Source organism: Thunnus thynnus, chromosome 5 (assembly GCF_963924715.1).
Source record: "Thunnus thynnus chromosome 5, fThuThy2.1, whole genome shotgun sequence".
Taxonomy (NCBI): domain Eukaryota; kingdom Metazoa; phylum Chordata; class Actinopteri; order Scombriformes; family Scombridae; genus Thunnus; species Thunnus thynnus.
This window is the reverse complement of record NC_089521.1, coordinates 27,249,057-27,276,165: the sequence shown is the minus strand read 5'-3', so window position 1 is coordinate 27,276,165 and position 27,109 is coordinate 27,249,057. Positions and strand designations below refer to the sequence as shown.

At 40.2% G+C, this 27,109-nt stretch overlaps 1 protein-coding gene across 1 annotated transcript in view; it reads right to left on the bottom strand.

Moving 5' to 3' along the window:
- map1ab (microtubule-associated protein 1Ab) overlaps window positions 1-27,109 on the bottom strand; it is an 82,636-nt gene that overhangs the window by 6,174 nt on the left and 49,353 nt on the right. The window contains exons 4-6 of the mRNA XM_067590441.1: window positions 16,139-16,221; window positions 15,398-15,535; window positions 1,006-15,013 (exon numbers count right to left, since the gene is read on the bottom strand). Of these exons, the coding sequence (XP_067446542.1) occupies window positions 1,006-15,013; window positions 15,398-15,535; window positions 16,139-16,221 (14,229 nt within the window). The remainder of the gene's footprint in view (window positions 1-1,005; window positions 15,014-15,397; window positions 15,536-16,138; window positions 16,222-27,109) is intronic.

The following is a 27,109-nucleotide window of genomic DNA, read 5'->3' as shown; positions in this document are numbered from 1 at the left end:
TGAAATTTCCCCTTGAGCAGCTCCCTGCTCAACTGAGCAAATTACTCTCTGTTTGCTAATTTATTTACAACAATTCATAAATTATTCTACAAATTATGACTGCAATGTATCATTGCACCTTTACAGAATCATGTCTGTACTCCATATCCAACATCCTACGTCATGTGCTCCCTCTTCCTTTTCAAGTTATACTTGTTACGCTTTCTAATGTGCAATATATTATTGCACCATCTCTAATAACCAGAGTCGTTTGCATTATAGCTGAAGTTAACATTAACAAGTGTAAATAGACAGGAAATTCTTGAAATAAGCTGTTAACATGATTGTCTTTAATTTGATGATTAAGTCGCAAAAAGAACCACAATTGCACGGAAAAAGTAGTTTTTATAATCTGTTAATTGTGCAAACCAGCCAAATAGTTTTGTCAACTAAATGTAACATGTACAACTTTCCAAAATAGTACCTTCTATTACATATGTAATAATTCATGTTACTATATTTAGATGTATTTTAATCAAGAGCTTAATAACATTTATATAATTGGGATAAATGCACAAACTGTTTCCCTGATTGCATTTTGATTTTGTGAAGTTCATGTGAATGTGGTTAATACCTGGACACAAATGTGATATGTGTTTTCACTTCTTCTTTTAACTTATTTTTATTCATGAAAACATTTCAAACAGGATTCAGCAGGGTTTTGGGGGAAACAAATAACAAAATTGTTCTCAGACAAAAAAATGACCAATTTTGCTTGATCTTCTAGCAATGATATGTGTCAAGCAGATGTCATATCTAGATAGCTCTTTTAGAGGTTTTTGTTTGTAGTTTTTTCTACAGAGTGTTTTGTGAATTGCTCATGAAATAACTCAATGTAAATGTTTGATGAATAGTTTTGTGCATATGCTTACAAATTCAGACCCTCTGTTTTGACTGCACCCAGGAATTATTTTGAATTATGTTGTATCATGTATCATGATGAAAGATATGATGATATTAACACACCTGGACTGCTCTTCACTCCATTGACCAAGCCTTTGCCAGGGTTGAGGATCTCACTTCTTGAACCTTGAGTCTCAGACATCTTGATAAGCCTGGAGCTTTTATCTGTGTCCTTCCTCCTGAGCGAGGCTGATCGAGGTGAGGCGGAGTCCTTGGAAGCCTGCTTCACTGGAGTGGAAGACCTCTTCCTGACTTCTCCCTTTCGAGCAGGAGAGGCCGATTTGGGTTTGCCCTTTCTAAGTCCCTTGGTGGTCTTGTGCTCCTTCTTGGCAAGTTTCTCCGTGCTGCCGTGGTCATTGAGGAGAGCCTCTGGATCTACCATGCAGACATCTGGGTGGGGAGGGTGGGGATGAGGGTCCTTCATTGGGGTTGGGAGGGGATCGTGAGTCTTCTGAGCTGACCTCGGTGATGGGGGATGGTGGCCCCCTCCAGCTCCAGAAGCAGACAATTTGTCCACCGGCAGATGTTCAGCGTCTTCGTCTGAGTCCAGATTTCCTTCAGCTGTTATGGACGGACACTCCTCGGTTTCTGGAGGGACGTCAGAATCTGACTGTGAAGGCAGTGACTCACTCACTGATGTCGGAGGTGTTTCCTCTCCAGCTAACGTCACACCCATCCCAGACGAAGTGGCACCGGACAACTGGTGTGGCCCCTGTCCAGCGTCTCCATGGTAACTCTGAGTGTGGTGGCGCCTCTGCTTGTGCGACCTCCTTTTCACAGAGTGTTGCTCATGCTCGTCCTCGTCCCCTTCTTGGGAGTGGTCGCTACGGCCTTCCTCCTCACCCTCATCACTGGAGAGCCGATGGGGACTGGGGTTGATGAAGGATGGAGACAGTTCGCCTTTGCGATGTTTATATTCGCAGGAGGAGTAACCTGGAGGGGAGGAAGAGAAGGAGGTGGCTCCAGCGGGCAAGTCAGAGGGACGATCAGCCTTTACATCTCCTTTGCGTGATACGTCTGTGTGATATGTCTCCTTTGAGGAGGTACTGTGGACACTGGCCATCCATTCCATCGCTTCCATTGCTTCCTCCTCCTCATCATCATCACCATAACCTGGCGGCGGGGCACTTGGACAATCGTCAGGCCTCTGTAGTAGCTCCCAGTCAGATATACTGCTCCTTCTCCTTACCTCTAATCTCTCTGATGGCTTGTCCAACAAGCTTTTCTCCTCTACTTTGTCTGCCTCTGCTTCCTTTCCAACTTCTATTTCTTCACTCATCTTAAGATCAGTTGTCACTTTCTTCTCTTCTGCACTTTCTTTACACATCTTCTCCTCCAGTTTAGTTTCTATTTTCTGCTTGACTTCAGTGTCTTTCGTAGTCTCCGTCTTTTCATGTTTTTCACTTGTTTCTTTTTCTGACACCTTTGTGTCTTCCTTAAGAGGTGCAATAGCTCCATCCGTCTTTTCCTCTTTTAACTCAGGTGTTTTCTCTTTTTTCTCTTTGTCCTCTGCTGTTTTGGGCAGGTCTGTTATGGCACATAAGGTTTCCCTAGCTCCACTATCACTTGGTGGAGTGACTGAGGCTGTCTGTTGAGTTGTTTGCATCACCACCTCAGGTTTACACTCAACAGTAGTAGAGGTCATGGTGACTGACTTTGTCTCTGTGGTGTGTGTGGTACTTTCTACAACACATGACTCAGTTATTGACGAAAAAGTTTCCTTTTGCTCAGCCACTTTTTGACATTCAATACGACATGGTAGGGTGCTGTCCTCCATTTCAAGATCATCAGGCTCCTCGTCTTCTGCTGAGCCTTGGGACCCCCTGTCAGAGGAGTCAGCCCTTTGGAGGGGAGAGACATCAAAGTGAGCCTCTGACGTGGATAAACTCTCTGCCAGTTTTACCAGGTCGGTACTTTGTGGAGATGGTGCAGCGGCGGATGTTGAAATCTTAGTTTCTAGCATATAAAAACTATCAGTGCTTGATTTTGTGTCCGTTTCTGGCTTAGCACAACCGCTTTGATCCGCAATCTGTTTGGCAGTGGTAGACAAGACTGGAGATGACGGTTTGGTCTCGTCAAACTGACTTGGTAAAGACACTTTTGTGGCAGGTTTCGTCGTCACCTCCATGTACTCGTCTCTCTGAAGGCCTCCAGAGCCTGAGCTTGTAGACTCAGTCGTGAACGATGGCTCCTCTTTAGCAAAGGAGCTTGATATTGGCGTGAATGTTTCAACTTTGTCTCCAAACTGTTGGCTCAAAGGTACAGAAGTTGAGGCAGACGACGAGTAACTGTAAGATGTGGTGGAATAAGTTGAAGAAGAGTATGTCAAGGTTGTGTATGTGCACGCTGATGAGGTAGTTTCCTCATGTTTTGCAGTGATATCTGGGGTCTGCCTCTCATCCAGATGTTCTTCTCGGATGTCTCTTTGGTAATATTTATCATCGCTTAACTTGGATTCTTGGGAGGTGCCTGAAAGCACAAAGGTTTCTTTCTTATCATCCTTCGATCCTACTTGACTGTCCTCGCTGTAAAAATGATCAGAATATCCACCAGATCTGCTCTGTCCGATATCAGCATAGCCTCCTGTTATCGGAGGGGAAGGACTAGATGTCGGCTTGGGCATGGACTCTGCACGGTCAGATGGCACAAAGCTGCCAGTCAAGCTACTTGTGGCCATTGCTTGAGAAGGTTCCTTTGTCAAAACGCTTGGTTCTGGTGATAGAGACATTTTGTCTTCATCTCCTTTCTTTGACTTTTCTACTTCAGAGGAGGTGACATCCTCAACAAACGATAACCTTCTCGTTGTTGTTGTTGTTGGTTCAGGAGACAAATGCATTGTGTCTTTGTCATCTGCTTTCTTTGTTTCAGGAAATTTTGTTGCATCTGATGGAGCAAAACAGCTGTCGTCCATTTTGAGAGCACTTGGAGCTGTTTTGCTTGCATCCTCAATCTTTGCCTCAGGAAGTTTGGATGTTGTTGCACCAACAGGAGTACCCTCATCTTTATCTTCCTTTTCAAGAGGCTTTGTTTCAGAAGATGGTGATTTTTTACTCACGTCCTGCTTGTCTGCAACTTTAGAAGCTGAGGTGTCATCAGGTGTAGCTCTACAGATGGTTTCCTCTTTAAGGAAACTTGATTCGGGAGATTTTTTATTTGAGTCCTCTAACTCTGCTATCGTAGCACCATCATCTGAGCTACGTCTGCACATTTCTTTTTCAGACTGCTCTCTGGCACCTTTCTCCATATCTACATCACTTAATTCCTCTTCTTCCTCCTCGTCCTCATCCTCATCTTCGTCATCATCATCATCATCAACATTGAAATCTTCCCCCTCTACAAGTAACCTTTTATCTATGAGGCTTTCTTTTCCTTCAGGAAAGTCTAACATGGATTTACAAGTGGCAGAGCTGCTTATCTGACTATTGTCAGAGGCAAGAACATTATTATCTACATCACGTCCTAAAAATGTGGGGACAGGGGCTGTTCTTGATTCAGTCGCTGTTTCTTCACGTTCACAAGGTGGTGCTTGTTGGGGTAAAATGTCTTTTTCTGCTGGTGAGTACCGACCAGAAGGAGAGCCCTCTTTATCAGAGGACTCCATCTTGTCCTTCATTGACTCAGCACATTTGTCCTTCTCTTTTTCTGCTGCTTTCTTTTCTGTGAATTCTCCAAACGCTACAGGAGAAGCTGAAGCTTGAGTGGTGAGATCTGGAGATTGGCTCCATGAGGGAGGGTGTGTTTCTTGTCTTAATGATAGGCCTGTTGAATGAACAGTAGCGCTGGTAGAAACTTGATCACTTTCTCCTGTTGCTCCTGCTGAAGCGCCAATCACATCCTCTTTCTCTTTCTCTGATTTCTCTGGTTTGTCCTCTTTTGGACCACAAGAGAAAGACTCTGCTGCTTGGGACATTTTGTTGTCTTGCATGTCTATGGACGAAAAGCTCTTGTCAACGTAAGGTGTATCTGGTCTTTCTTCTCTCTCACTCTCTTCTTCTTGGCCTTTCTCTCTGTCTTCATATTTTGGGGAGGCACTTCGACTGTGATGGCTGCTTCTTTCACTCTCTGTGAGGGACACTGGGCTGTAGTCGACTCTGCTGAAGGACAGTGGCTCTTCTTTGTAATGATCGTCCAGGAGGAACATGGCTCCTCCAGCTTCTGTCTGGCTTGTCCTCCTGTTATCATCAATGCCGATGTCTGAAGTATGATCAAAACCAAGAGAAACCTCACTTTCTTCTCTTGAGTCCAGATCATGATCTCTCAGGATGGGTTTTTCATATGGATCATACTTAGATGCACCAAAGGTTTGCTTTTCATCTTGTGGGCTTCCACTGCTTGTCTCCTTCTCTGGGGTCATTTTATCACCACTTTCCTTTTTCGCAGAGTCTGATTTTTCAACGTCAGCATGGCTGGCATCCTCAGAGTCTTTGTCCAACATAAAATATGAACATGGCTGTGATAATCCTGGAGAAGCCACCTCTCGTTCTCCTTCCATCTCCCTCTCTGCCTCCTTGCCTGGTTTCTCATCCATCTTTGTCATTTCTTTAGGAATGACTCCTGCGCTGATGTGAGACGGTATCTGTTGTGGTGTTTCCTCTACACTGGACTGGCTCTCAGTGCTTGAAAGTGTACAGCTTCTGGGTTGACTGTCAATACTCGGTACTGCTGACAACACTGGCTTTTTGTCTGTTGAGTCTGACACTGGTTCTGCCTTAGCAGCTGGGACATCAGACGCTGGTTCTTGTTTTGGAATAGGGGCCGTCTCCTCTTTTGATGTGACAATATCAAAGGACGGTTCCAGCTTGGCAAGAGGTGTAGGCGTAGTTTCAGTTTTCACAACATCTTTGTCAGCTCCAGGTGAAAGTCTGGATTCTTCTTTTCCAAGCTCTTTGAAGTCTTCGTCAATAGAGGGCTCCTGCATTGTTAGTGTAGGTATGATCACTGTTGTCTGTCCAGGTGTTGGCTCACTTGTCTGTGGAGTTTGGGGTGGTGGCAGGCCTGCAGAGGAGATGTCATGGTCTGATTTTCTTGGCTCTACTGACAAAGGTCTGGAGCCTGCCCCTCCCATACAAATGTACTCCTCCTCCTCTTCTTCCCTGTCTTCATCGGAGGAGTGAACCACAAATGCAGGCTTGTAATCTGGCTTGGATGCCATCGCTGCTTCTGCTGTTATTGTCGGTGCCGGTTGTTTGGCGGTTTTGTCCAGGTCTTTCTCTTGTAGCTCCTCTCTCTCCCATTTTTCCTCTTTGGCATCTGAGGAGTCGTACTTTTCTTTCTCACTGATCTCCTCTGTCTTCACGTCAGAAATACCAATTTCTTTGATTACTTTTTCATCTGGTTCTGATTTTGTCTTTTCGTCTTTGATATCTTCAGTCTCATACTCTTTTTCTTGTTCTTTTTCCATTTTCTGTTCTTTGCTCAGTTCAGCAACATGTGCGTCATCTTTTTCCTTCTCCGTCTTCTCATCTTGACTAACAATGACCTTTGCTTCTTTATCCTCTTTTTTCTCCTCCTGGGTGTGGCAGAGAGCGACACATATGCCTTCTTTTGCTGGTTTCAGGTCTTCAAATGATGTTAAATAAGAGTCTTTCTGCATTTCTAGTGCTGCAGCACCAGAAGTTTCCTGCTCTTTCTGAGCTCCAGCAAGCTTATCAGAGGTTTCTTCATGTATATGCTTATCACTAACCTCACAAATATCATCCTTTTTGGTCTTTTTGTCCTCCAAGGTCTGTGTTACGGGAAGATCTACCTCTTTTTTATCACTTGCCTTAACTTCAGACTCAAAAGAGTAATCATCTTTCCCTTTAATCTCATCTTTAGTGCTGTATGTGGGAGAGTGCATTTCCTTTTCTGTCTCCTGTCCTAAAATGGAGTCTGTGCCACATACACCAACTTTAGGCTCTCCCTTCTCTTCTTCTTTGATGGATTCGGCTTCATGACTGCTCTGCTTGACCGCATCTTTCATTTCCTCTGCGACAGTTTCAACTTTATGCTCTTTCTCTTTCACATCCTTGGGATGTTCAACGGTTTTTGTGTCATCTTTTTCAATCTCTTTCACTTTAACTTCTTCCAAAATGGGTTTGTAGTCAGAGGTGTCACTTTTTTCTGGCTCTTTAGCCTGCTGCATTACAATCTCCTTGTCACAAATGTCACTTTTTTCCACCTCTTTGTCATCCTTTGTGGTTTTGACAGAAGTATCATCTACATCTTTTTCTTTCTGCTCCTTAATGGATACAGAATCAGAGATATCACTCTTTTCTTTCTCTTTTTCCATTTTCTCATCTTTAACCTCAAGTTGTTGTTGTTCATCATAAGTTTCATCTTTCTGTGTTTCCTTTGCCTCCTCCTTGATGAGTTTTACATCAGATGTAACATCTTTCAATTCGACCCTCTCCTCGTCTGTAATTGGTTTTATACAAGTGGTGTCTTTGCTTTCCTCTTTCTTGGCAGGTTTGATATCAGAAATTTCATCCTTAATTGTTACTGTGTCTTTTTCCTCCACAATGGATTTGATAGGAGCACTGTGATCCTGAATTGTCACTTCTTCCTCCTTGGATGGTTTGACAGCGAAGGTTTCCTCCTTATCCACTGCTTTGTCTTTTTCTTCTATTGTTGATTTGACAGCAGAAACATCTTTATAGATTTCTTTCTCCATCTCGTCTTGTGTGATGGGTTTAGCAACAAAAATATCATCCTTTATGCTCAGTTTATCCTCAGATATTTTGACAGCGGATATATCTTTGCTCATCATTATGTCCTCTTCCTCCATCTTGATGGGTTTGACAGCACCAATGACATCTTTACTAGCCTCTTGTTCCTTTTCTGATTCCATGACTGGTTTGGCAGCATCCTTAAGTGTCTCTTTTTCTTCTACTTTGGTTGGTGTAGCAGAGAAATCATCAGCTTTAGATATTATCATATGCTCTTCAACCATCTTGGTAGGTTTGATGGCAGAAGTATCTTTACTTTCCTCTTGTTCCTTATCTTTGTCAGCTGTTGGTTTAACAGCAGAAGTATCTTCCTTACTTGGTAGAAGATCTTTTTCCTCTATCTTGGTAGGTTTGATGGCATCGTCTTTACTTTCCTCTTGTTCCTTATCTTTGTCGACTGTTGGTTTAACAGCAGAAGTATCTTCCTTACTTGGTAGAACATCTTTTTCCTCTATCTTGGTAGGTTTGATGGCATCGTCTTTACTTTCCTCTTGTTCCTTATCTTTGTCAACTGTTGGTTTAACAGCAGAAGTATCTTCCTTACTTGGCAGAACATCTTTTTCCTCTATCTTGGTAGGTTTGATGGCAGAAGTATCGTCTTTACTTTCCTCTTGTTCCTTACCTTTGTCAACTGTTGGTTTAACAGCAGAAGTATCTTCCTTACTTGGTAGAACATCTTTTTCCTCTATCTTGGTAGGTTTGATGGCATCATCTTTACTTTCCTCTTGTTCCTTATCTTTGTCTACTGTTGGTTTAACAGCAGAAGTATCTTCTTTACTTGGCAGAACATCTTTGTCCTCTATCTTGGTAGGTTTGATGGCATCATCTTTACTTTCCTCTTGTTCCTTATCTTTGTCTACTGTTGGTTTAACAGCAGAAGTATCTTCTTTACTTGGCAGAACATCTTTGTCCTCTATCTTGGTAGGTTTGATGGCATCATCTTTACTTTCCTCTTGTTCCTTATCTTTGTCTACTGTTGGTTTAACAGCAGAAGTATCTTCTTTACTTGGCAGAACATCTTTGTCCTCTATCTTGGTAGGTTTGATGGCAGAAGTATCGTCTTTACTTTCCTCTTGTTCCTTATCTTTTTCGACTGTTGGTTTAACAGCAGAAGTATCTTCCTTACTTGGTAGAAGATCTTTTTCCTCTATCTTGGTAGGTTTGATGGCATCGTCTTTACTTTCCTCTTGTTCCCTATCTTTTTCGACTGTAGGTTTAACAGCAGGAGTATCTTCCTTACTTGGTAGAACATCTTTTTCCTCTGTCTTGGTAGGTTTGATGGCATCGTCTTTACTTTCCTCTTGTTCCTTATCTTTTTCGACTGTTGGTTGAACAGCAGAAGTATCTTCCTTACTTGGCAGAACATCTTTTTCCTCTATCTTGGTAGGTTTGATGTCAGAAGTATCATCTTTACTTTCCTCTTGTTCCTTATCTTTTTCGACTGTTGGTTTAACAGCAGAGGTATCTTCCTTACTTGGTAGAACATCTTTTTCCTCTGTCTTGGTAGGTTTGATGGCATCGTCTTTACTTTCCTCTTGTTCCTTATCTTTGTCAACTGTTGGTTTAACAGCAGAAGTATCTTCCTTACTTGGTAGAAGATCTTTTTCCTCTATCTTGGTAGGTTTGATGGCATCGTCTTTACTTTCCTCTTGTTCCTTATCTTTTTCGACTGTTGGTTGAACAGCAGAAGTATCTTCCTTACTTGGCAGAACATCTTTTTCCTCTATCTTGGTAGGTTTGATGGCAGAAGTATCGTCTTTACTTTCCTCTTGTTCCTTATCTTTGTCAACTGTTGGTTTAACAGCAGGAGTATCTTCCTTACTTGGTAGGACATCTTTTTCCTCTGTCTTGGTAGGTTTGATGGCATCGTCTTTACTTTCCTCTTGTTCCTTTTCTTTTTCGACTGTTGGTTTAACAGCAGAAATATCTTCTTTACTTGGTAGAACATCTTTTTCCTCTATCTTGGTAGGTTTGATGGCATCGTCTTTACTTTCCTCTTGTTCCTTTTCTTTTTCGACTGTTGGTTTAACAGCAGAAATATCTTCTTTACTTGGTAGAAGATCTTTTTCCTCTGTCTTAGTAGGTTTGATGTCAGAAGTATCATCTTTACTTTCCTCTTGTTCCTTTTCTTTGTCTACTGTTGGTTTAACAGCAGAAGTATCTTCCTTACTTGGCAGAACATCTTTTTCTTCTGTCTTGGTAAGTTTGATGTCAGAAGTATCATCTTTACCTTCCTCTTGTTCCTTATCTTCGCTGACTGTTGGTTTAACAGCAGAAGTATCTTCCTTACTTGGTAGAACATCTATTTCCTCTGTCTTGGTAGGTTTAATAGCAGCAGCAACATCTTTACTCGTGTCGTCCTTCTTGTCTTCTTCTATACTAGTTTTGAAAGCATATGCCTCCTCTTTACTTGTCATCACATCTTTGTCCTGTTCCTTGGCATGTTTGGCGTCAATGCTATCATCTTTCTCTTTCTCCTTTTCTTGCTCTGTTGTTGGCTTGACAGCAAGAATCTCATCTTTACTTATTGTTACATCCTTTTCTTCCACATCAGTGAGGCTAATTGTTGAGATAGCATCTTTACTAATCTCCTGTTCCTTTTCTTCTGCCATGGTATGCGCAACAGCAGATGTATCATCCTTAATCATCATTTCTTCTTCGGTGAGTTTAGCTACAGTGGTATCACCCACCTCTTTCTCCTTTTCCTTCTGCTCATCTGTGACAGGCTTGGTACCAGCAGTATCTATCTTTTCTATCTCTTTCTCCTCCTTATCTTTGATCAGTGTGATATCAGATGTTTCATCCTTCTCTGGCTCCTTTTTCTTCTCCTCTTCAATAGGCTTTGTAACTGAGATAGCCTCTTTCTCCATCTCGTCTTTAACAGGCTTGACATCTGTGGTGTGGACCTTTTCGATTTCCTTCTCTTCAGGTTTTATAGAGGTAATATCAGGAGTAAAATCCTTTTCTGCCACTTTCTTCTCCTCCTCTTTCATAATCTTACTATCAGACACAACATCCTTTTTATCCTCCATCTCCTTAATGTCACCTTTGGTTTTGAGGTCAAAATCCTCGTCTTGTTTTGTATCTTTCTGCTTCTGCTCATCTTTGATCTGTTTGTCCTCAGAAGCAACAATTTCCTCTTTAGAAGTTATAACTTCAGGAGTAAGGTCCTTTTCAAACTCTTTCTGTTCATCTTTAATGGCTTTATCAATGCCGACAGTGTCTCTTGCAATTTGCTCTTCTTTGACAGGTTTAATATCAGAGGTATCATCTATTACTGCCTCTTTCTCTGCTTTCTCATCCACGATGGACTTAACGGCAGAAACATCTTCCGGGATGACAGATTTCTGTTTCTGCTCATCCTTGATTTGTTTGACATCAGAGGTATCGTCCTTTTCTGTCTCTTTTTCCTGTTCCGCCTTGATGGTTTTAACTGCAGATTTATCATCATGATCATCGTCATCATCTTTCTTGTCATCACCATCATCCAGGAAACGACTGTCCTTCTCTGGAAATTTACCCTGAGCAGGCACTTTAGGTTCTTTCTCTTTATCTATGTCTTCATCAGTTTTTCCAGATGAGATGAGAGAATCCCTCTCTAACTCAGGTGGTTGAACTTCTGTTAAAGATGCAGCAACAACAGATGTTGTTTCTGTCTGTTTGACCACATCTTCTGGTGCTGGGGAAGTGTCTTTGTCTGCCTCTTTCATCAGTGGAACTTCTTTTATGTCCTTGTCAAATGTTTTCTCCAAAGATGTTGAAACTTTTATTTCATGCTGATCTGCTTTCTGTTTGTCGACATCTTTTTGTTCCTCTGTCTCCGCTTCATCTTTCTTTAGGGTTTTATCTTCAGTTTTAGTGACAACATCAGGGAGCTCCTCTTTCTTTTGCAGCTCCAAGTCAGGAAAAGCTTTCATCTTTTCTTCCACTGGTGACTGACGGAGTGGGGAATGAGGTGCACTCGGTGGTCCAGAGTGTGTAGGGGAAGCCATTTTCACAGTGATATCATCCGGACTAAAGCAACGCTCCTCACTCTCTGAAGTTACTGAGTCTGATCCAAAAGGTCTAGTAGGCACAACTGATGAAATGTCTTTAGGTGCAACTGCATCTATATTCTCCTCTTCAACTGGTAGGTGGACTGGTTTGGTGTCTTCTACAGCCTTTGAAACAGGAGTTGCAGAGACAGCAAGCTTTTCGATGTCTGTCTCTTTGCTCTGTAATATTTGGAATGAAGCGTAGCCCTCCTGGAGTTTTTCAAGTGAGATGTCAACATTAGGGGTTTGGTCTTCTTCCTCCTCCTCTTCTTCTTCCTCCTCCTCATCATGAGCCTCAGGACCCTTAGCAGCTGTCTTCACTTCTGCAATGGGAAGCTGTAAGTCATCAGCTGGAGACTTGGGTTGTTTGTCATCTTCTAAAGAAGGTGGTGAAAGTGTTCCTGCAGAGAGAGGTTGCTCTTTGCTGAGGGTAGCATCAGGTGTTGTTGACACGGGAAGAGTAGTTTTGGCTGGTTCCTCAGCTGGAGGAGCTGCGACAGATGCCACAGATTGATCTTCAGCGATAGAAGTAGGGAAAGAGGAAATTTTGTCATACTCTGTGATGGATGTTGCAGAAGACACATGCTCTTCCTCTGCCAGAGGAGCTGTGATGATGTTGGTAAATACAGATACTTGCTCCTGCACACCAGGAATAAAACCTTTATCGGCTGCAGCTTGCATCTCCCTCATGCCGTGAATGTTTACAAATGATTCTGTCTGATCTGGAACGGAGATGTCGTAGGTACCGACGTCGTATTGAAGGTGTGGTATCCGCTCCTCTGCCTCCTCGTGAATCTCCTCGTCAGAGATGGTCTGCTCTGTCTCAGAGTAGCCGGGAATAGTCTCATCTTGGATGTAGGAAATGGGTTCTGCTGCAGCAGCACCTTGTGCTACTGAGGTTATGGGGGCTGTGGCGCCTCCCACATGTGACAGGTAGCCTTCCTCCTCCTCTTCCTCCTCATCTTTGGCTGTAGTCAGAATGTCAGTGGTTTTGATCTCAGTGACCATTTGTTCTTCAGCTGCATCTTCAGGTTTGACTTTAATCTCTTCATCTGCTATCACGTCTAAATCTTCCACCTCCTCCAGTTCAGCTTTCTCCACAGCTTCCTCCTCTTCTTCCTCTTCCTGCTCCTTGGATGGAGTAATTTGTTGCTCTTGTTTTGTCTCAATCTTAGCAGCAAGAATTTCTGATTTCTCCATTTCTTCTATCTCATGTTTCCTGTCAAGCCCATCGTCCTTTGCCTCCTTCGATTCATCTTCCTCCTCTCCGATCCCCATATCTTCTTCCTCTTCCTCTTCTGTTTTCCTTTCAGCAGTTGGAGCCGCCTCTTCTTCTTCTTCCAATTCTTCCTCATCCTGAGATGCGGCTCCCTCATCCTCAAACTTTTGAGCCTCTTCCATTTCTCTCTCTTGTGTCAACTTCTTGTCTTTGTCTTCATATTCGGCCTCATCTTCAGCTTTCACTTCTGATACTTCTTTTTCAGGAGACTTTGTGCCAGGTTCTTGTGCTTCCTGCTTCTCTTCAATTTGTGCTATTGGCTCCAATGAAACCTCACTAGTGTCTGGTGGCTCTGCTGATACAGCTACAACTTCAGCTTTTTTCATTTCTTCAAAATCCTTGGTGAGGTCTTCAGGTGTGGAGGGAGCAGATATGCCCTCAACAGTTCCGTTTTGTAATGGTTCAGGTTGAATAATTTCTGGTTTTGGCTCCTCTGGCTTCGGTTCAGCAGGTTCAGCCTTTGCTGCTTTGATTTTTCCAGTCTTGGCTTTGCTTGACACTTTAGCTTTATGTAATGTCTTTCTGACCTCTGGTGTAAGTGGTTTCAGGTCAGGCTTTGTCATTTTTCTCAGCTCAGGTTTGGATGTGTCCTTCTTTTTGTCCTCTTTGGATTTAACATCTTTCTTATCATCTTTTTTAGAGTCGTCTTTCTTTACTTTTTTGATCTCTTTCTTTTCTTTGTCTTTTTTCTCATCCATTTTTGACACCCTTTCCTTGGAGTGCTTTTTTATGGATTTTTCTTTCAGGAGTTTCTTTTTCTCTGGCACATCAGTTTTAGATTTTATGGTTTTGGTAGGCTTTTTCTCCTCTTTTTTCTCTGATATATTTTCCTTCACAGAGTCACTCTTTGCCTCTGTGGTGACTGATGTATCATCTTGTCCTTCAGTTTCTTTCTTTGAGATCTTTGCAGTAGTCTTCGGGGAGGATTTAAGACTCTCTTTGCTGTCTGTTCTTTGTTTTAACTTTGTCTGTTTTATAACAGAAGGAGGAGCTCCTGAAGCAATGTCCTTTTGTGTGGCTACAGGATAGCGCAAGAAGTCAAGGTGCTTTAATTTCTCTAGTCCCTCCAGGATCTTGTTTTGTGGTGCATTCCCAGGGAACAGCACTCTGACGATCTTTTCTGCAGGGTTGGCGGGAAGCCAGACGACTAAGGCTGTAACCGATGTCAGGTAGGGCACAGATATTTCTCCTTCTTTCCCGTTGGGGAGCACAATACCGGTTTTGGCCTTGCTGTTGCCAGCCCACTTTTGCATTAAAAACTGCATCTCTTTACTGTCTTTGACAGGGTTGAGAATATACATGTCTAACCTGCCCACTCCCATCTTGTGGAACAGAGTAATGGGCTCAATAGTGTTGCTGACCACTCGAAACAGTGGTTCTGGTTTGATTCCCAGTTTGTTAAGGTACTGCAAAGTAAGTGAGGCCTCTTCGATGCTGCGTTTCACTTTGAGATTAGATTCTGGCATACGTAACTTCTCTGGTACGTTGAAGAACACCACACCTAGTTCTGGAGAGATCAGGTTCTTCATCCAGTCGCTGTAGTTGGTGGAGCCTTGAGACTGCTCCTCCTCTTGTTCTGCTATCTTCCTCTGAAGAAGCCCATTGATACCTGGGAGATTGTCAGCGCCGATGTGTGTGAGTAGAATCGAGTCAATGCGGTCCAGGTGACGGACCAGCTTCCAGAAGCAGGATTTTCGTTCAGAGCCTCCATCCACGAGGATGTTGAAGCCATTGACAGCAAAGAGAGCGGAGTCTCCTCGTCCGCCAGGAAAGATGTAGCAACATGGTTTGGACAGTTTCAGGAAACCTCCGGAGGTAGGTGGCTCCAGCAGGTCAAACGGTGAAGGGACGTCCACCGTCTCAGAGATGTACTCTGTGAACTCGGTGACGCCCTCCATCTTGGTGAGAACAGGCTCAGGGTTTAGTTTGTATTCCAGGAACTCCCGCAGGGTCTGCTGCTGTCCCAGGGAGCTCCAGCCCACCTCCCCGCGGCAGGACACAGTAAGTGTTGCCTGCTGCTTGGGGGCTGTTGTTCCCAGTAATTCACTGACCTGCAGGATGGACAAACCCAGACGCATCAGTCAGTGATATACGCATCGATGGGACGGACTTGTGTTATAAAGACATAGATTACAAAAATAAAATAAAATGTTGTGAAAGTCAAAGAGACATGCTTTACTCTCTTCTTCTCTTTTGTGCAATTTCTTTTCCAATGTCCCAAATGTACAATAGTGAGTTTGTATTTCTAGCAAAAGTAGGTTCTTTTTATCTGTAGCACTAACAAATAAATCCCTAAAAAGTATCCAAAACCGTGTACAGTACTTATCCTTTCATATCAAACTGTACCAAACCACTGACATGCATTTTTTCACTGTAGAGTATAAAATTTTCATCAGATTGTTGTTGAGTATAAGAGGACAGTAGATTTGACTTACCCCAGGATCAGCAAAGATACTTGAAAAGGTCTGGTAGGTGAAAACCCCAGTTTGAAGAAGAAGGCCACCGTGATCTGAGCTCTGGCCACTCAAGACCAGAAGCTTGTGTCCTGCTGAGTCTGTGACAAGAGACTGGATCTGGGACACACACACACACACAGAAAGAGAGAGAGAGAGAGGGGGAGGGGGGGGGGGGGGGGTGATGTAGGACAGTTAAAGGAGAGACAACATTGCCGAGGTAAAAAGATACATACCTGTTTCCCTGACAATGAGAGATGCAGTAAAATTGTATCAAGGTTAACAAAATTTAGCAGATAATGTCCTGCATCGAGTACAGAAAAATCTAACAGACACGAAGGTCATCACCGGTCTTTTTATTACTGTATATCCTCAACAAACTGGAAGCTGACTGATGTGTTCATATCACAGAGTATTGTAAACGGTCACGTACAGTCTGCCTAGATTCATAATTTAGTTTTCCTGATCAGAAAATATTAATTCAAATCATGATTTTTTAAAAATTTTATACTGTATTTTATTCAGTTCTACAAAAAGAGTTTTGCAGTTCATATTCTAGTTCATATTCCTTCTAATCCTAATTGACAGGTGAATGTGTCAGTCAGCAGAGATATACAGTAGCATAACACTCATAAACTCAGTATAACTTTTTTCACATATTACCCCATTGATATGTAAGTGTACCTACAACCAACAGGATATCTCTGAATATATTGACCTTACCTCTGATACAACAGTGTCTTGTGAAGGGTTGACAAGCACCACAGTGTCTAGGACATCACTTCTGTGGTGGAGAGTCCTCTGTCCTGTAGGAGAAGATTCAAAACATTAACATCTTTCATGAGAAGTGAGACATCCAACTTGATCGAGGCCTGAAGGTTGGACGAGGTAAACAAGTTGACCAACGCTGCTGCCAACAGGACGCTCAACAGTCTGTCGTAAAGAAATCCTGCTGGACGTCATCCAGACCTGATCTGGAAAACCTCTTTGAGTCAAGGAGATTTACTACTGCATTCTGCATTGTATGTGGGGCAATCACCATATAGAGAGAAGCAACCTAATTGTACATCAGAAAAAAAAAGTTGGAATAGGAAATAGGTCACTGATGTCTGTTGATTGAGGTTTAAAATCAAAGCAATGAGCATTCTATAGGCTAATACAGATATTGCTATTAGAGAGTTTATAAAATCCGATAAAGATATACTGGTCAATACTAATTTTCTTTACACAACCCATAAGAAATTTACTGGGCAGGACGTTTTACAGATGGAAAATAAAGTTTTACTCTGTGACTGGTGTCCAAAGAATATGTAATGTACTCCAATTTATTGTAATTTTTCAGCTGAAATATACAACCGATACTGATATAACTGTCAGGCCAATTTATCAGCGAGCTCTAGAGTATACACACACAAACTAAAGGCACCTTTAGATTGTACAATATCATTATGAGGCATGCCAGATTGTGCGCTAAATTTATGGTAAATCATAGTAAATATCAGCTCACATCATCCATCTGCACTGCTCAAATTTTTAAAAATCCAGCAAAGTCTTACAAAATGCCTGTTTTGTTTCACCTCCATCATTTTGTTTTCCTTCTTTGTGTGTGCCATGGACATATTAAAAGAGAACAAGTGTGTTTTCACCCCTAAACTTTACTTAAAAAACTGCACTTATGAAATGTCGAGCCGGTTAGTGTATTCTGTGTCATTTCATGTCGTATTCAAATCGCACTTTACTGTTGAGCACACGCACACACACACATCCTTATGCATATTCAACATAATTATGCATCAGCACTTCTCTCCATTCAGAGGTGATGTTAAGCTTTTAATTCCCCTTTGTTTCAGCACAGATGCACGCTCTAATATTAGAGAGGTCTAATAATAGGGGGATCTCAGTGACTCCACCGCTCCACTGGGATCGTCAGCGCGTCCCCTGAGTTTGCAGTACTCGCCATCTTTTTAGGATCTGGGCTGTCAACATGTTTTCCATGAAAGACCTCTGATGCTTTAAGATACTGTGACGGATGAGGAACTGATACGCTGTCGGAAGAGTTTTAATGAAATTGCTGAGAAAAGTCATTTCATAAGGAAAAAAAAGTCATAAAAGCTGAAGGATTTCAGTGATATCAATAAGGTAATCAGAGCAGTTCTTATAAGTCTAGACCATCTGTGACTGAAAGGAAGGAGTACTCAATAATAAGCTGTTATATTACAGATGATAATCACAACCATATTATCTGCCTTTATCTGCCTAATGTATTATAGGCTTTCTTATTCTTCACTGAACTAAATGGCGTTAACATTATAACTTTGACGAAAGAGCAGGAGCTGAACTGAATCACTTTTTATATTCAACCACATTTCCCCTCTTATCTTGCGAGCAGTCATGTGTGACATTTTCCTATAAAGAAATGTCAGAGTGTTTCCAAATATATTCGGATCATAAAAACATTGACTGCTCTGGTGGTTCATTTTGGAAAACTCATCTGTCTCCTAGCATAAAAGTTGCATTTCATATTTCCAGCAGTACCACAGTGTGTTTATGTAGAATAAATAGAAGAAAAACCAAAAAGCTGATCCAGTTATTCATCATGAGAAGGTTGTTATTGTACTACAGTCTTTTTTCAGGTCTACCAAAAAAAGCTTTTAGGCAAATACAAATGGTTCAAAATGCAGCTGCCAGAGTTATTGATTTTAAATATTGCTTCACTGATATTTCTGACAAGCTTTCTCCATATAAACCTGAAAGAAAACCTGACAAGTCTGCTAATTATCGTGGTGTCGACACAAATCACGGGGAGGCTTCGTTTTCCTACTGCGCTACTTGGAATAACCTCCTACGAGGATTATGTTAGACACTGTCCTAGTCTGACCTTTAAACTAAACTTAAAACCGACTCGTTCACTGTTGCCTGTAACTCAACTTTTGTCTGCACTTTGGTTTTGCTCCAACTCTCGCTTCTTTTAAATTGAGGCTTATAATGTGATACTGTTCATTTGTCTCTCTCACTGCACTGTGACTTTTATTACTCTGTTAATTTAATTTAATTTAATTTTAGCTTATTTTTCTTTTCTATTCCATTTTACTTGTTTTAAATCTCATTATTATATTTAACAGGGACATTGCACATTAATAAACATTGCTGTAAATGCACTAGACTTAGCCAAGAGGCTATTTTTCATCTGTAGTCTGGACAGATATTACAAAGTCAGTCAACCTAAAAAAAGAAGAATTTAAGAAAAGGACTTGTGTCGTCTCATTTTGGAAAGCTTGTCTGGCTTACAGCAAAAGTTGCATTTCACATTTCCAGCAGCAGCAACAGCGGTTTATGCAGAATAAATAGAAGAAGAATCAAAAAGTAGATCCATATATTTTGTCTCCAACGCAAATCAAGGCAAATATTTCTGTTTATAATTTATAATTTGGTGGTACTGTTCATTCATATCTCTCACCGCACTGTGACTTTTATTATCCTGTTAATTCCGTTTTATTCTGTTTTATCTTGTCATATGATTTTTTTATACTGGTACTTTTAATTATAGATGTTCTAAATTGCTCTTCTTTTGTCTTATCCTGATTCTTTTATGCAAAATTCTTTTATGTAACTTGTAAAGCACTCAGAATTGCCACTCTGTATGAAATGTGCTACAGTATATAAATGAAATTGTCTTGCCTATTAGGTTTCAGCAGCAGCAGCAACCCATGTTTGAACAGACAGCAATATTGCCACTGTAAAGACTTTGTGTAACATGCCGTTTGAGTGACAACATTGGGGAGGGGGGGGGGACAGCTAGACCCTTCTCAGCGGACCTGCTCCCTATAATTAGATATAAAATATAAAGGGCTCATTCTAAGGTAACAAAAACACAATGATTCTTATTTTCAGGTGATTATACAATAATTAAAACATACTTATGAATATTATATTCCATTTCTGCCAAGTCCATTCTGCTAGATGCCAGTAAATCATACATACTGTTCTTTTAAAACACAGAAAAGCATCACTGAAGCCAAATTGAGGATGTGGCTCCCTCTGTTGATGTTACCATGGCAACACAATGACGACCATATGTTTTTTTTTTCCTCCTCCTGCAGACACACTGCAGTTACCAACATTAAAGTCAGATAGACAAAACGATTTTTTATTAAACTGACCCCTGGATGGAGCGAGAGAGGGGAGGTGACTGAGGGATTTTGTTGCCGGTCAGAGAACGACACCTTCCCTGCTCATATGAACAACGCTGGGACAGCAGTGAGGAGGAGTTCTAACACTTCAGCAGATCTGCCCACAGACGCGTCCGGTTTCACAGCACGATGACTAAGCCGAGAGGGCGAGCGATGATTTGCAAGTTTGCTTTGATACTTCCACCGCTGACAAGAGCAACACACAACACTGAGGCAACATCATCCATACAGACACCGGAGACGCCGGCATCATCCAACTGTGGTATAAATTTAAAAAATCCACTTGCAGGAGGATGAAGCCCAGAGAGACAGTGTGTCCCTTTGACCTCCTGATGTGCTTTTCTCAGGTGAAAACAGAAGAGACTGCACTAGCTGCTGTTCACGGTTGCCTGCAGGGTGACTGTTCGCTGATACTGCAGACTGGCACAATGTGATACTACAACAACAAAGACACTCTAAGTGAGTCTGAAACGCTGCTGTCCTCCCTCCCCGAAGCTCAGAGAACATCAACAATGCAGAGCGTCTGAGAGAACTGTCACTGCCACTGCGGGCTGGAGGTCTCTCAGATCAGGTTCACTTTCACTCCCAAATGGACAGAAATGTGTGTCGTGACCTTGAGGCACAAACAGTTTAAAAGGCCCTGTAATATTCAGCTTTTGTGACTGTAACATACCATGACTCAAGATTAGAGTAAGACCAATAAATCTGTAAGTTTTGGCTAATAAATAACAAAATACAGTAGTACAGAAATGCCAAAGGTATGTTTGAGGCCATTCAGAAACAGTGTCACCCTAACATATGTCGTCAATCAGTACATATTATCTTCAAAACTCTTTAAAAAACATATTTAAGGGATATTTATCAAAAATATGTATATTTTTGTTTTAAAAAATGAAACCTAAATCAGCCAAAATGTATCGTCATTGGATTTTTTTACTTCTCAGATATCATTGTGCTATAATGTCCTTTATTCTGTTTTGTAAATAAAGGTTTTATTTTTTAATGAACGTCTTTAGAGTCACAACATTGTTCGACCTGCTGAGTTGAGGCCTTTTAGGTTTGGTCTCCAATGCTGATAACTTTCCTGAATGGGAAGGTTTTAGTGAAGTCAATCATCAAAAACAAAGTTTCAAATATGTAGGATATGAAAATTTCCAACTTTGGTGCCTCCTTATTGTAGTTTTGGTTTGTTTTCTGCAAACAAACAACAAACAAAATGTAATTAGAATAATTTTAAAGTTAAAAAAAAATTACACAAAGTGGCTTTAAACATCATCTTGTATCAGAGTATGTGAAGGAAACAATAAACTCTTTAATCTGACATTTTCTTTAAAGCTTAAATATCACATATTCACACGGCAAACGGAAGGGAAGTCAACTTTATAAATAATGTAACAAATCACTACATATTTTCTTAATTTCATTTAAAACAAAGAACTATGTGGTTCTTGGGTTTAGAAGGATCTCTTTGACTTATAAAACTTTTTCCAATTCATTAAATTAAGTCATTAACTCCAAAATCCACCGATATTTACAACGTATAAGTGGAAAGTTATTCTAAAAAAAGACAGAAGCATAAAAACTCCTAATGATGACTTTAAAGTAAAGTACCTACCAGTGGTAAAGTATCACCACTGGTGGGTAAAAACGCAAAGGTTTTTACCCACCAGTGGTGATAAATATATCACAGTGTGTAATAATGACATTGTGCGACATACTGTGATCCACATCCTCCTTTTAACCCTGAGTTAGGTAAGATTGTAATAAATTAATGAGGCTGTTACAGGAAATTACAACCCAGTGATGTGAGTCAGCCTGGAGGTCTCATTGCATCCACTGAGATACAAACAGTATGAAGCTGAAGCCTCCTCAGGCAGGCTAACGTCTGTTCTTCAGCTTAAATATGTTTGTTTAAACAGTCCTTTTGAAGAGTGTGATGTTCAGCCAAGTTGCCCTCATCTATTCATCCCCATGGCTTTCCTTCACTGGCATCCCCGACAGAGAGGAAGCATCATCCCATCATGAAAAGTGACATTCAGCTGAAGGCATTTTGGGAATTTCATGCATCACAAAAAGAAGAGACTCATGAAAATGTTCACACTGGTTGATAATTTCTACTTACATTATTTTAAAACATCTCGCATTTCTTAAAGGCTTTACTGCTCTCGCTGGCTCATCTGCTTTCTTCGTCAGCTGAATCAATCTTAAGTAGTCGTCTCGGCTTCTTATCATATCACTTGGCTCTCTAGCTTAGTAATATGCCTGTGATTTTGAACATCAAAGTGGTTCATATCATTAGTGCAGCATTGCCACAGATTTATGCACCTCACTAACTGCAAAATAAAACATAGAAACTGACTTTGAGAATAAAAAAAAAAATCCATCTGCAACTAGAAGCTAAATTTGCTGAGATTTAGTGTTTGTCAACAGTCAGCCAGTGAGTGTTGAAGCTGTAAATATAGTACTTCTTTGCTATTAAAACAATTAATTCATCTATTCATCAAGATTTAGTCAATTTTGGTAGTAACTGGGATTTTAAAACATAATGCTGGATTTTTAAGAGTAAAAAAAGTAAATTATCATCAATGTTTTTTTGTTTTGTTTTGTTTTCTTTCTTTCTTTTTTTACATTTTCACAAAACATATATTTTTGATTAGGGCCTCTTAATGTTGGTTATTAAATAAACATAAAAAATAAGAAACGAAACAAATGTGTCAATAATATGTATTGATCAGAACATTTTACAGTTGACTGTAAAATGTTTGCTTTTTAATGGTAACACAGTTTCTAAATTACCTAAACACACATCTCTCTTTGGCAAATTCTTGTTATTAATCAGCCGACATATAGAGCAAAACATACTGACGTTCTGTGTGGTGAAAAGTAATGTTTGTTATCTTTGATGTGCAGTTCTCATATATTAATTTAAAGATTAGGACAACTGTTATTCTATATTTCATCATCATCAAAAAAAAAAAAAAAAAAAAAAATCACATGAGACGTCCAAAACCAAAACAGCTGTGCGTTGTGCTTTTTTAGAAAATACTCAAACAAGAGTAACTAATGCATTTTTTAGGAACTATTTTCAGTGGCAATAAGTATTTACAACAATGTGGGATGAACTACAGTGCCACTGTTCATTGTTATGAAGAAACATGTCAATCAATGTGACAGTGTGGCTAATCGATGTGTTTTTGATTGATTTGTTGATGATTTGTTGACAGTAAGAAATATTACCAGTCATACCTCTTAAAGTGTCGTGTACTATATTTATATTTATATATATCTAGTATTTTATTTATGATGAATGCAATGCTTTGCAACAGGCTAATTCTCCCTTTTAAGAACATATGAGCCTTAAACCTGAACTTAACTTTTGTCCAAAGCATGATGCATGGTGGCGTGATCAAAGAAATGGTGACATTTAAAAAAGTAATGCCAAGCAGGAGCCTCTGTGTTCACCGAGATCACACATCTGCAATGATCCATTTTCTTGACAAAAATAACTCTGGTGGCCGTGCAGACACAGGGTGTCATTTGCCCCGCTTCTATCGGTTAACTTAAAGATCTCGGGAGGTGAACTCTTCGCTCCCTCTCAGTCCTCGCCTTGACTGTGTTCATAACTGCGAGGCCCAGAGGAAGGAAGGTCATTTGTCAGACAGAACTCAGTGTTTCTGCTCATTCTGGTTCCTCTTCAGCTGACCCGCTTGATATAAATATCCACGTCTGAACTCCCAAAACGAGAACGCTCTGTTTAAAGGCGACTAAAACGGAGCACTGATCGACCGAGGCCCAGCCACTGCACTGCTCCAGATAGCATGTTCCACATTCACAGTGGCGAGAGGGATGGTGAGAGGAGGGTTCAAGGAATTTGAAGACAACAGGTAACAGTAGCTCGTTCTAGAGAGCCAGACTCTTGTGCATTTCATTATGAAGTTGAGCTCATTTTTAGAAAAATGTGAGCCTGTGGGACTGATTCCTGTTAGCAGGTTGATATATTTAAAGTGCAGAACAAACTTTAACTCACTGCTGATGTTACGACAGCGTACGATTGGTGTTTTGGAGCTTAGCTTCAGTAAGTGTCAGTGTATCATAAAATATGACACAAAGCTGAAAATGACTTAAGCACCACGGACAGCTCCGCTCTCAAATGTACAAACCATACTGTAACTCTAATGTGATACAAGACAGACGGAGAAGGAAGGAGGCAACATCCTGTTCTAAAAATAACACAAATGTGATTGGTTAGCATGGTAGTTAACTATAGCACAACCCACCTTTGCACACAGGCACAAAGGACAAAGCCATCAGTGTTGTTAGGATGGAAGTTTTTAGCTTGGACCATTATGAAGAGCTGAATATTAAAGCTGGAACCATTATTTGATTAGTTGACCATTTAAATTAATCAAAAACAATTCTGATTATCAAATAATTTAATGCAAGTACTTACTTTTTTCTTAGATTCATATAATTGTAAAAAAATAAATACGTAAGCCTATTGATTGCAATAAATTTACCCAAAAGATCAACACATTAAGTGATTCTTTTGCTGTTCTCTAAAATGACACCTGAGTTTGTTTTTTTAAAGTTATTGTTAAGTAATACCTTTGGATTTTGGTATTTCAGTTTAGCATTTGACATTGTTTTCATTTACGTTTTATAAAATCAAAGAATCGACAAAAAATGTGTCCATACTTTGAGCGTTTAATTTCATTCTTGACCCTTGGGTCGTACATATACGTATTTATATGTCAACTCCTTTAAAATGAAGATAAGAGTCCCTGATTTAAAACCAGGACAGACACCAGTCACTCATTGGGGACCACCAGAAGGATCCTGGTGGGACTCCCTTATGTGGTTGAGCTTTAACGACTAGTCATAAGGGGCCAAGACAGAAAGACAGGAGTGCTGTATGACATCATATAAAGTCTGGACAAAAGACCAAACGTGGTCACGGCATGGACTAGAAAGGAGTCAAAGGTCATTTATGGACCAGGAGTCAGTGGATGGCTGGAGAAAGATCAAAATGGCATTACAAAGGCGTTATAACCTCCGGATAATGCAGTTTAAAACTAAAAACTTGAGATTAGATTATTTGTTGAATATCTACATACTGTATGGACTAAAAACCAATTGTTAGTTGATGCCCATCAAATATCCTATTGCTTTAACTCTGATAGTAAGTAAATCAAGTTAAATTAGGTAAAGAGCGAGTTAATGAAACTAAACTGATGCGTCAGGCTTCATCTTCATATACTCACCAGATCAACAGAGGTTGATTGGAGTCGACGTCCAAAAGTTATTACTTTGTTTTTAATCTCATTTGCCTAATGTGAGCTCATTCCTTCCCCAGGACTCGCTACTATTGTCTGAACTTGGAGATAAACTGGTGCGAAGTGGGTTGGAAAATTAAAAAAAGCCAGTGCAGACCTGGCTGTCCTCTATGCCAATTTCAGCACTGCATCTTCACCCACCAGTAAAGCATTTGTTTGTGTTGAGAAACATGAAGCGACTGCTGAGTCACTGAAATTTTGATCCTAAAATACGCTGAATTATTCCCATGTTTTCACAGGTCTGAACAGTTATAATTTTGAGTAGAAGAAAATAGGGGCTACTACTGATAGTGTAGTAGTGATATTTTATTGTTTGTGTTATAGGGCAGCAAATAACAATTATTCTCGATTATTTTCTCAATTTATCAATTAGTTGTTTGGCCTATAAAATACCAGAAAATGGTGAAAAATGTCTATCACTGCACAGGGTGACACCTTCAAATGTCTTGTTTTGTTCACAACCCAAAGATATTCAGTTTACAATCACAGAGGACTAAAAAACAGAACATATTCACATTTGAGAAGCTGGAATCAGAGAATTTGGACTTTTTTTTCTCAAAAACTGACTCAAAATGATTAACTGATTATCAAAATGGTTGGCAACTAATTGATTTATCGACTAATCCTTACAGCTCTATTGTCTAAATATGATCTCATTGAACACTCAAATACACGCCATGTTTGCTACCTGTTATTTACTATAATTAACTACATAACTGTGTCATTTTGACCACCTTAGCCACTATAATTAACTCATACCAGAGTACTTAACACCTCGCCAAAGTGATGAAATTTATCCAATTTGTCCCTGGATGTCTTCCAGATCTCAAACCTGCTCCGTGAACCACAATCACTGTCATTGGATCACAACTGCAACAGGAAGCTAAAGTCTTAGTTCCTGATGCTAATCCCGGTCCTGTGATTTGGCAGCGTTGAATGACTGGGCTGTTAAGCCATTTAAAGCTTCTATGCCAGTAACAGCTATGGGATAGTCTCTCTCTAGGAAAAGAAAAAAACATATATATATAACATATGGATCCAGGAAAACTTTCAGTGATTCCTCAAGGTACTCAAAAAGGGCATATTATGGGGGAAATGGGTTTTAAATATTAATCAGGGTGATATACACACAGTATATAATGATTTGCATGAGTTCATATTCTGTCTGTGATGTGAGGCGGAGACGGAGTTAGTGAACACAACAGGTTCTGCTTAACTTTGATGTAAGAAGCAGTAAATCCTTTACAGTAGCAACCCGGAGAGTTGGGGATACATTGTTGGTTTAATGAGTGACTAGATATTCATTCTCTTCAAATTCTTTGTATTTCCCCACAGGGATCTGTGGAAGTGTATCTTATCTTAAAAAAAAAAAAACACTTCAGTTCCTCTTGTCTCAGCTTAAATTTTGTTCACAGAACCATCAGTGGTGGGTTTTCTCAAAGCTAATTTTGCTATTCAGTTCTTACCATTAACATTTATCAGCAAATTATTGCTATAAATTATGTGTAAGGTGATAATTTTAGTATAGTTGGCTTGCTTGGGGCCTTAAGTTAAACAGTGCGCCATGAATATACTGTAATTGCACCTTAAACAAGCACTTCAAAAAGCAGGATGCATCTGAAAATCAATCAACATTCAATAAAAAAATATAAACTTGCAAATTAAATTTAAATTTGTTTTAATTTTCTAAATATGTTTGGAAAGGCACTGTAAAAGATATATCCAAGGATTGAAGCCTTCATCTAAAGCAACAGGTGCATTTTCCACCAATTGACCCTAAAAAATGTGTCCAGTTTTAGTTTAGTTAATTTAGTTTTTACCCACGTTTATCTGTACTTGTAAAAAGAGAAACAACCAAAAACAAAGAAATACTCACTTATAGCGATGTTACACTGAGGTCACTTTACATGGTCATTACATTAACGGGCCACATATAGTATTTAAGTAATATTTTAATTTACAACAAAGCAAAAAACATTTAGGTCAAACATTCACTCGCTTCTTCAAATTGGGTCCTAAAATAGCTCCAACTCATTATCAGCATATGAGTCATTAGCACATGAATAAAGGAGATGAGAGAGAAGAATATTAACCAAATGACTTCCAAGTGCTTTACTGACTTCTCTCGTCTTTTCAGAAGAACTTTTCACCTGACTTAACACAGGACTTAG